The following is an 11,221-nucleotide window of genomic DNA, read 5'->3' on the forward strand; positions in this document are numbered from 1 at the left end:
TTTCATGTTCTAACATGATTGCTCTTCCTAAAGCTAGACAACACCTTAAGAAGTATTTCATTTGTTCTCCGTATTCTGATGCTGTGTGTCCTAAACCATCAATAAAAAAGACTACGCTGCTTACTGATCGATGAGGAATGTCCACAGTTCAGCATAGTCAGACATTTAATGTGTGATTGAGTGAATATCTTTTAAAGCAAGCATTCAGCTACATAATAACATCTGGTCTAAATATTGGGGAAAAATACCTCTACATTTCTTTACTATAAGAAATGCAGAAACCTATTGACATCATCTCTAACTGGTGTTTTTAAAATGTTCTATTATATGGAGGAATACCTCACTATATATATTAATATCAATAGTTTTCTTATTCTAAAAGTGTAAATCACTTTTCTCTTGGCAGTGTAAAGCAATTTCGTTCTCTTTAATTCTTCATTCTTAATATTTAGGATTGAGTCTTCCTCGTTTTCAACTAAGGACTCTAGACCTGCATCAGCAAGTGTGCCATCCTACATGGCCATGACAACTGCTGCAAAGAGAAAGAGGAAACTGATAAGGTATGATTAGGCATGGGCTGTGTCCGTCTCTAGTGACATCTTTATACCTTCAGTTCCCATAATTTTTTAGTATAGTTAGACTCAGTTCTTAATTATCTCCTCTAAGTGCTCAGTGAAGCCCTGGATTTGTGTTATTGAAGGGAAACCCAAGAATGAAGCCCAAGAATTTCCCCTTGAAATTTGCATAAAGTATCTCACTTCTATGTTATTAAAAATGAATTCAAAAGTCTTCTAGCTCCCAAAGTGTCACTTAGTTCTTACTTTTATTCTAGTGACAACTGTTTATTTGTCTTGAGTTTCTTTGCTCCTAGAATTCAGTTGTTTTAATGATTTTTCATACATACATGCATACATAGGGAAATGCACTCCTGGAAGTCAGCATGTTACTTTCTTGATGTTACATTTTCAAGTCTTTGGCTAACATGGTTGTTTGCCAGTGCCTTCAACAAGCTGTTAGTGGTATTTTATTTAGCTGCTACAAGTGAACAAAAATTGTAATTTTTCTTGCTTGGTGGCTTGGTCTGATATAAGTTACAGTGACAAGGAAAATAGTGCATTTCCCACTCTCTGTATTTTAGGACTTGCCAGTTTATAGCATAAGGCTAGAGACCAAACAAAAGGCACTTAAGTGATTTGCACGTATCCCTGAGATTGAGACTCAAGTCATTCTGTGCGGCCTTTGCCTTTAAGGCTTGCTATCTTCTAAGGTCTGTTGAGAATCAAACTGAAAGTAGCTGCTGAAAGACCACTGTGTTAATCAGAGTTTAACATTCTGAGGTGCAGAGTTTTAAGATCTAAAGATTTGGAAGGAGACCTTTTAGACACCCAAGGATTTTATTAGAAAATCGTTGAGGTGCTGTACCCTAAGACTAGGATAAACTGGAAATAAACCAGTTTTCGAAAGCCTGAAACAGATTTTAGACCAACTCAATCTTTGTTAAATTCAGGGCTTCTATATCCATTCCACATGTGTCTAAACTAAAACTTCTAATCTCTGGAATATGCTACCTGGCACCTATGCAAATATTAATACATAATATTAAGCCAAAACAATGGAATATCAAGATACACAACCAAACGACTTAAAGAAAGGAAACCAACCAATCAGAGGATCAGTGACCCACAGTTGATATGGATAAGGATTAACAAATGTGACCTATTGATCGTAACCATGATTCATTTCAGCAGAGTAAATGAGATTTTTAAAAAATGACCAAAATTCTGTATTCTGTCAAAATTAATCAAAAAGATATTGTAGAATCACAAAGAATTTACTGAAATGTAATGCTAACTAGTTTAGTGGATTAGTCAGCAAGCGAGAGCGTGAGTGAACCGGAGGGTAGATGCATAGAAAAATGCCTGAACAGATAAAGACGAAACAAAGAAAGCAAGCATGTGGAGACCTGTAAAGGCCTACTTGTCTGGAAACATGTATTGTCAGTCTCCAAAAGAAGAGAGAATAGGGGAAATTTGAAAAGATAAATGCTATTAGTTTCCTAAACTGACAAAGGACATTAAGTTGCCAATTTGAAAAAGCACTATAAATCCAAATGTGATTAATACAGAAGTAGCCAAAGTTTTATAGCATGTCATAGGTACAATCACAGAATATACTAATAAATATAGTCTTTCTTTTACTGTCCCTTTTTCTTTCCAATGAAGTAGAGAGAAAAGTATAAAGGGTAATGTTAACCCTTACAGATTTGTTATTTTCTTCCATGGGCTTGTTACATTTGGGCTGTAAGATGAATTTACAACTAGCATACTTATCATTCACACTTCGCAAAGTGTTCTCTCAGAGGTGAATTTAGAATCCTATCTTGCCCTTCCAAAACACACAGAACAAAGGAAACTCAAAGCATATAGATGGATTGATTTTCCTGACTGTCTCTGTGGCGCTTAACCAAGTCATTCAGTCATTCCATCAGCCTATGGCTTTGCTTTCTGTGTCTCAGTGACCAGGTTTCAATCAAGATTGGAAAACATTAAATCAAAGTACCAAAAATTTACAGTTTGTACTTCCTTTGCCTGCTGTTCTGACTGGTGTGAGGTCCTGTGCTGTCTCTTACATCCTACTACGTCTGCCATTCCTTTCTTACATATCTCCATGCCAGATGTGCTGCCTACTATGAGCTACTTAGACATGCTTTAAAGACCACCTGATACAATAAGCAGAACTTGGAGTTCAGATAACACTTATTTTGTATAATAATTTCTCATGTATAGAAGACAACTGATTCTGGTAGTTAGATTTTCCAAATAGAAGTTATAACCCGCTTCCTTTCAGCAAAAAGTGGAAGTGTATCATAGGTAGTTTTTTAGGAAGAAACAAGACTATTATAGGACCCCACTCAGTGGCAGGGTTGGAATAGTCTGCAGTCTGTGGGCCAGTCGTGACTCCTGCCCTTTGCTCAGGTGTCATCTAAGTTGGGCAGTTTGTCTGACTCACGTCAGCATCTCTTTAACCCACTTCAGCACTACTTCATAGCATCTCGATTTTGTCATTCTCACTGATTAATACTGCGTGTTCTGGGTCATTACATGTTCCCATGTTTTTACTCAGATGTTACAAATGTTTATACTGAGACTGTTCCCAAAATGTAAACATAGTCATTATTAAATACATGTTTTCTCAGAAATGTCTAGTAACATAAATTGTGTATTTGTGGGTATAAATATGTTAATGACCAGCACATGAGAAACCAATACTGTGAAATAATATTGAAGAATATATTATAGAAAGCAACTTGACTGTTCACAGACTATTAGTTACTATTCTGTTACATTCCCTCTGGTATTAATAATTATATCCTGCCATTAGCTAAGGTTAAAAAAGATTAATGATAGATGTGTACATAATTACTTTTTTTATAATCTTCCTTTCCCCCAATTAAAGATAGATGAGCTTGAGAATAATAAATTCTGGTATTTTCCACTTAGGAGATTTCATGTACATATTTAGGGTATATATGTTCTAATATAGTTTTTAAATATTAAAATATCTCATGTGTACTTTATCTACTATTCATAAATTGTTTCACTTTAAAAAAATAAGAAGAAAATTTGAGCCTAAGGGCCCTTGATACTCAAAATCTACCAAACTGATTTTATCTGATGAAATTGGGAATGAAATTTAATCTTAATATTTTTGTTGTTTTCAATCTTTGGCGTCAATGCATTTCACCCCTTATGACGTATCTCCACAGTGTGATTAACAAGAACACTTGTGTTCATTGTGGTAAGTCACCTGGGAATAGTCTGCAGAAGGGCTACCTGAACCCGGTCACCTTATCTAAATTATATTAGCATCATTAAGATCATAGCTAGATTTATTTTTTAAGCGTTTTAGAGCCTCCAATTACCTACACATGATTGCATAGTTGTTATTTCTGTATTAATTTTACTATAATATGTAATACTTAAGTGAAGATAGTTTTGAACGCCTTAACTAAATTGTAAACTTTTTCTCACAAGTTCTACTTCAGATGCTTCATTTAAATCTGATGAAAGTTGTGGATTTGCCAAACGCATTCGGCAGGATAATTCAAGTGTTATGCTCGTGCAAGAAAACGGACTGAGAGTGGGTATGTCTAAGCTGTTAATCTGATGTTTAATTACATCATTATCTGCCATTGTCCCTTGGTTTTATGTCTTCATGAACATCTTCCTTTATGCTTTGTGGTAGAATAGCTATGATTTTTATACATAATACAAAAGGAAACTTAAGCTACATTATGAAGCAGGTATTCAAGAGTGTGCAAATGCTAAAGTAAAGCAAGAAGTCAGGACTAGATTTCCCAACTTGCTACTCTGCAAACCGTTTTTGTTGTATAGAATGCCTCATATTGCAAAGAACTAATAACTGAAATAAGGATGAAATGTATTATAATATCGATCAGTATATATATATAAAATATGTGTATACTTAATTTTTTTGTTTGTTTTTGAGACAAGGTCTTAACATATAGTACAAACTAGTATTAAACTCCTAGCTCTGCTACACAATGCTGAGTTTACTGGCATGTGCCACCACATCTAGCCCATCAACTATACTTTGTAAATAAACTATATCCACTTGTCATATTTTTCTCTTTGCCCTGTGTTTTTGAAATTTGGCCTCTGGGTCATTTATGTAATTATTATAATAGTATCTACCTTATTCTTTGCTATAAGCATATTATGACTCCCTGTGATAAGCTGAAGAAGATTTTAAAGGATCAGATATACCCTCAGTCACATGTGGGAAAAACATGTATCCACAGCAGTAAAAGGTTTTCTGTTTGACTAAGAATGTATTGTATCAACCAGTTCTAGACCACAAGGCCCAACCAAACCTGCCTCCAGCACTAAAATTTCTATGATTTCCTTCAAAACCTACTGATTTATTAAGCATTCATCTTGTGCTAGGTCTTAAAAGGAATATGAAGATTAATTAGAAGGGTTCTCTGAAGGAATGTAGAGCTCTATGAATTTAAAGGAATCTCATAAGATAACATATATGCCTCTGATTAGCATGAAAACTTTTCCTTTATTTTTTCTCAATAACTTTGCTAATTCCTATGATAATAAATATTGCTAGTTTATTTTTTCAAAGGATATGTCTATTGTGTAGGTTTTAAAATCAGACAGTAGGTTAAAATGGAATTGTTAAAGATAATGGAGCACTTGAGGTATCAACTTTAGTAGAAATTAAATTTCATTAAAAATGGAATTATCACTGTGGGGGAGAAGATATGTAGTTTAATAGTTATATTAGTATTCCTTTTATGAGCTTGAGTGCCATTGTATTTGATGCATAGATGTTTACACTTGCAATGTCCTCTTGGTGGCTTTTTCCTTTCATGAGTATAGAGTGTCCTTCCATATCTCTTTTGATTAGTTTTAATTGTGTCTGTTTTGTCAGATATTAAAATTTCTCACCTGCTTGTGCTTGGGTCTATTGGAATACCTTTTTTCATCCTTTAGTGATATCTATGATGATAAAGTATATTTATTAGATGCATTTATGTCTTTCTATTGGGAAATTGAGACCATTGATATTGAGAATTACCAATGAGTAGTGCTTGATGCGTCCTGTTCCTTTGTTATAATGGTGTGGTTCTTTTCCTCTTCTGATATACTGCTCTGCGACTGTTTGCTCCTAGTGTCTTCTTGGGTATGGTTAGCTTCTTTAGATTTAAGATTTCCTTCTAGTGCTGTCTTTAGAGCACAAATGTTTAAATTGGGTTTTATTGTGAGGTTTTTCTTTGTCTTCTTGTGATTGACACTTTTGCTGGGTACAGTCTTAACTGGCAACTTCGGTCCTTCACTTTGTTGAACATCTGTCTAGGACCTTCTGCCTTTCAAAGTTTCCATGGAGAACTCAGTGTTTTTCTAATAGACTTGCCTTTTTATGCCTTTACTCCTTTCTGTACATTCTACACATTTGGCATTTTGATTATTACATATCCTGAGGAATTTTTTTTTCTAGTCCTCTCTGGTTGTTGGCATGCTTCTTGAACCTTTTGAGCCATCTCCTCTCTTAGACGGGGGAAATTTTCCTATGATTTTTTTAAATTATATATATATATAATTTTTTCTGTGCTTTTGGTCTGGAATTCTTCTCTCTCTATTCCTCTTATTCATAGTTTTGGTTTTTTCATGGTGCTGCAATTTCCTGGGTGTTTGTGCTTGGATCATTTTAGATTTAACATTTACTTTCTTGGCTGACTGTTCTGTTCTTTGGTTGCTGTTGCCTACCCTGTATCCTCTTATAGTGTGGTGGCTGCCCAGTCCTTGGTGGAGAGTACGTCTCTTCCCACCCTGTGTGGCTATTGGGAGTTCCCAGTAGAAGGTATTTCTGTGATTCTGTCCTAATTCACATAAAGGAATGGATTTGAAGGAGAGGCTGAGAGGGACAGAGGGGAAAAATAAAGGAATCCCTGGTCTGAAACAAGACTTGGAAACCTCAGGAAATCCGTTGTAGTTTATACTGTGCTAATTAACCATGAATTCCAAGAGTAAACTTGTGTCAATTGTTACAGGTGGGATGAACACATTTTTATTTTAATTCATCTTTATTTCTTCTCTAGGCTATAAAAGAAACCCCAAAAAAACACATTCAAACATGCTTAGAAAATTTAGAAGAAACACTTCAAAAGAAAATGTATAATAAGAAGATCGATGTCCTTTTGTATTTGTTCCTTCAGAAATGTATTTCAAGTCTGTGAAAGAAAGCCATCTAAAACCAGTTGCTCAAATATTTTCATCAAGCAAAATGAAACTTCTTTTGTGTTTAAAATAAATATAAAATTACAACACGGCATGTTTTCTATTACCAAATATTTGGTACTCTGGAAAATCTCTAAGTCACCATGAAGCCAATTTATACTTTACCACAACTTGATTGTAGAAAAAACAGTAAATTAAACTGCTCTTATTATTTTCAAAAATAAGGAGACTTTAGAAGTTATAATTATGCTCAAGATGTATTTGGTCTTTTGCTGTGTGTCAATATGTTGGTTTGTTCACACATGTGATTTTACTCTCTAAAACTTTGGTGTAAAAAATGTAGATATATATGTCCATAACATTGTAAATATTATTTAAATACTTACCATGAATAATATGCTAATATGTCATTACTTGGCACATTAAAGACATAGATTTTAAATAGTTTGATTTTCCTGTTTTATTTCTGGTATACTCTAAATGTTACTTTGTATAAGCATGAGTTTTATAAATTTGTTTTTCCTATTAGAACAAGATAATATGTACCTAGACCAAATTTGTAAACAATCCACAGGTTTCTTAATAAATACAAATAGTGAGAAAGCGTTTTAATTGTTTCTGTTACTGTATGGTCTACATGGAGCTTCAAACTTACCAACTCTGTCTGCTTGTCTGTCTTGGCCTACCTGTGTGGTTTGAAGTGCAATTTTTTACCTAATACACTTAAGTTTGTGCCTTCCAGGAACTTTTACAGTTTTACAACAAACCAGTCATACAACAACTTAGAAGACTTCTTAAGGTGTTTAGTTAGCCATTTTTTTAAATTTAAAATCTAATTGAGAAAGTATGAGACAGAATAATCGTCACAATTCCTAGAGGTATATATGAATCAGTCATAGAGAAGGCCCAGTAAGTTTTCACCACTCTTGTCATTAGTTTTCTTCAATGTTGGCTGTTTTAAGAGTCACTTTTCAGCTTTTACAAAATAAAAGTAACATTAAGAATTTTAGAAATCATAGTTATGACTGGAGATTGGATAAAAAATATTTTTGCTGTAAATAAATTGCAACAATTTTATACAGTAAGACTATCAGTCATTTTTATTAACTTCAAATAATGGTCATGAGAATATAGAGCTGTTTGAATCTGTAAATAAATAAAAAGTATTTGCATTGTACTAGGACAAAAGTTATTTTGAGTCTTTTGAGTAACTCCCAGAGGTTACTCTTATTAATAGTTCAGTTATAGACCAAATCATTTATTCTTTGGTATTAGTTACTTGTCGCTCTGGCAAAAGCAATCTGAAGGAAAGTTCCCATTTGACTTTGGCTTTGTAGAAGGGGGACCATCCTTTGTGGCCAGAAAAGCATGGTGAGGGCTGACAGCTGTTCACGCTGCATCTGCTGGGGCCAGGGTTGGTGCCTCAGTGCCCTGGTCCTTGCATAGTGAATCTCCCAAAAATGCCCTTATAAACATAGCCTGGGGCATTTTCCTATTGATTGTAAATCTAGGCACGATGATAATGAAGGTTAGTCACCCTCACACTTCATACTCTTGTGCACACGGATCCTATGGCAATGAGCAGAACTTATTATCTTCAGAGTTTCCCCACTTGTATCCAGGTCTTCTCTTTCTCCTTTCTTTTTGTAATCTCATTTCAGCATTGGATAATTTGACTAGGAGTGTCAAAATATGCCTCCTTTTCAGGTTTTCTCAAGACAGGGTTTCTCTGTCTAACAGTCCTAGCTGTTCTAGAACTTTGTAGACCCGGCTGGCCTGGAACTCACAGAGATCCACCTGCCTCTGCCTCCCAAGTGCTGGCATTAAAGTATCAGGCATGCGCCACCACGAAGCAAGCAGATAGCCATTTTAACACAAGTATTTCCAAGTACTAAAGGACTAGTAACACTAGATTAATTTGCTATTAGCCACTTTACTTACAGATACCGATATCTCCTGTTGCCACTTGCTGGCACCCATGGTCAACACCAATTTGTTCTCTAGCATGGTGGCCAATTGCATCTTTGAGCTGTTTACAGACAGTTACAAAGACAGCCGAAAACTTCATGCTCTGAGCACTGCAGGGGAGGATTTGGAGAGAAGGGTTTCTCCTTTCACAGAGTGATTCCAGGACTCACATGCCAGGGTGGTGACTTCACAAGCTACCCTGGCACTGGTGGCAAGTCAATCTCTGGGGGAAAATTTAAGAGTAAAAATTACACCCTGAGCATACACTTTGCCCATGACAAATGCTGCTCAGTTTTTCACCTGTGCTTCCAAGACTGAGTGGTTGGGTGGCAGACATCTTTGGGGAAATGAAAGGTGTGATGAGTATTGTGGAAACCATAGTGTTTTGAGTGTAGATAATGTTTGCATATTAACCAAAAGACCATCCTTTAGCTCAGAAGCCTAGCCTTACCTTCTCCGTGACACCTGATACTTTCTGCCCTCACTAATGACCCTTGGGTTTCATGTCTTTCCCCTCCGAGTCTAGTCAATCGCAGAGGTAAATTTGATTATAGATAAAAACTACATAAGGAAAATAAAAGTAACATTAAGAATTTTAGAAATCATAGTTATGACTGGAGATTGGATAAAAAAATATTTTTGCTCTAAATAAATTGCAACAATTTTATGCAGCAATACTATCCAATTTTTATTAAGACCTCCATAAAAACAGGTTTCTGTAAAATAACATTTTAAAAAGATTATGCTTTCATTTTAAAAAGATTATGCTTTCTTTTTAAAATTAGTTAAAGAGCATGTTTTATGCTCTTTAACTGGGAGTTGTATGGCAAAAGATGGGATGGTGTCATAGTCCACTGCATTAGCAACATTGCAAGCTATATTTGTTAGCAGCTCTAGAAGCTCAGAAGTCCAAAATCAAGCTGCTGGCATCCAACAAGGGCCTTGAATCATCACAGAATAACTCTTCTTCAAAGTTCAGATTGAATACTAAATCTTTCTTTCATATGACTTCTTTAAAAGGTGGCAGTTGCCAGGCAGACCATCCTGTGGGATTTTAACTAGCCACTGAACCCTTCCGTGCACCAAGGTTTTATCTACAGTAAATAGATGTCAAGCAAAGCTTTATTAGTAACTATGTTCTGAACTATTTCTGTTAAATATATAGCAATGTATGGATCTGGATCCCTAAGCTAGAGCAGCTAAGAGTAAGTGGGATTTTTATCCTTGTATGTGGAAGGTAGGCTCAGTCATAGCACATGCATGTAAGTTCAGTGTTAAACTTACAATTGTATGAAGAGCACTCTACACAATGAACAATCTCCCCAGTCCTCAAAAGTCAAGTTTTAAAAATGTTTATACTTTCAAACAGATGCAAGGTATAAAATGTTTGATACAAAAATTAGTGACATGAGTGGAAAACAATTCTGTAACCAGGACTTTGAACAAAAACACTGTTCTTCCCTTACTCTTCCTCTGTATGTGTGTGTGCGTGTGTGTTCGTGCATGCACGCGCATATATATGGCACCTTATTTGGGAGGTGGTTAATAGGTGAAACGTGGTCTTGCTTTATAGACCAGATTAGCCTCAAACTTGCAGTGATCCTGAGTGCTGCCCTTTGCAGAATGTGCTCTCCAATGCACTTTGCAAATACAAAATGGAACCCCTTCTAATTCTATTGCCCTTGACACATACCATTTTTCAGTCTCTCCTTCATATGACTATTTTACCATCCTATTCCTGGTTTTGGAAAGTTATTCGTCCCCATTCTTCCCAACAACAGTTCTTATTAGTTTTTCACTCCCATCCACCCACTGTGTTTTGTTATAGTGAAAGGGGCAGAGTGGGCCAGAATCAACCCTACAGGCTTGGACTTTGTCTCCGCTCTGTCTCCACAGCAGCACCAGCTTCTAATCCTTGAGTGATGCCTACAATTCTTTCATTCCAAGTGTGCTCCTCTTCTGAATTCCTGTGGAAAGCATTAACCTCAGACTAGAGCTGAAAGGTCACAGCCATTACTATACACTCTGTCTGCACTTTCTTTTTCTTCTAATTCAGTTTGAGAACGGGTGATGTTTTGAGTCCAGTTAGCTCTGTAACTACCAGTGGAAAAGAATCTTGTCACTTCAGGGGCATCTCTAGCAAACAGTGACCTCCCGCTTTACTGTTCAGTACTAAAAAACCATGCCTAGAAATAACTTAAACTTTTTCAGTCCAGTTATGGAAAGTATTTTAATTTCTTTCTTTCTTAGTGGGTTTCTGAGACTGGATGACACACTGCAGCCCAGGTTGTGCTGTCAAGATATAACTTTCCAAATTTCGTCACTCCCTGCAAATAAAAGACAAAACTTTATTTGGTCATCCCTAGCACAGAAGGACACAGAGTATATCGAGAGAGAGAGAGAGAGAGAGAGAGAGAGAGAGAGAGAGAGAGAGAGAGAGAAGAAGAAGAAGAAGAAGAAGAAGAAGAAGAAGAAGAAGAAGA

At 35.8% G+C, this 11,221-nt stretch overlaps 1 protein-coding gene across 2 annotated transcripts in view; it reads left to right on the forward strand.

The window, feature by feature from the left end:
- Positions 1-6,769, forward strand: part of KIF18A (kinesin family member 18A) — a gene marked incomplete at both ends in the record, with an annotated part of 53,415 nt that extends 46,646 nt beyond the window's left edge. The window contains 3 exons of one of the 2 annotated variants that reach the window (XM_080931425.1): positions 453-560; positions 4,035-4,140; positions 6,632-6,769. In XM_080931425.1, coding sequence (XP_080787551.1) covers positions 453-560; positions 4,035-4,140; positions 6,632-6,769 — 352 coding nt within the window. Of the gene's footprint in view, positions 1-452; positions 561-4,034; positions 4,145-6,631 lie in introns of both variants that reach the window. The other variant, XM_080931426.1, reaches the window with a different exon arrangement.
- Positions 6,770-11,221: the final 4,452 nt, after the last annotated feature.

Source organism: Micromys minutus (genome assembly GCF_963924665.1).
Source record: "Micromys minutus genome assembly, chromosome: 17".
NCBI lineage: Eukaryota > Metazoa > Chordata > Mammalia > Rodentia > Muridae > Micromys > Micromys minutus.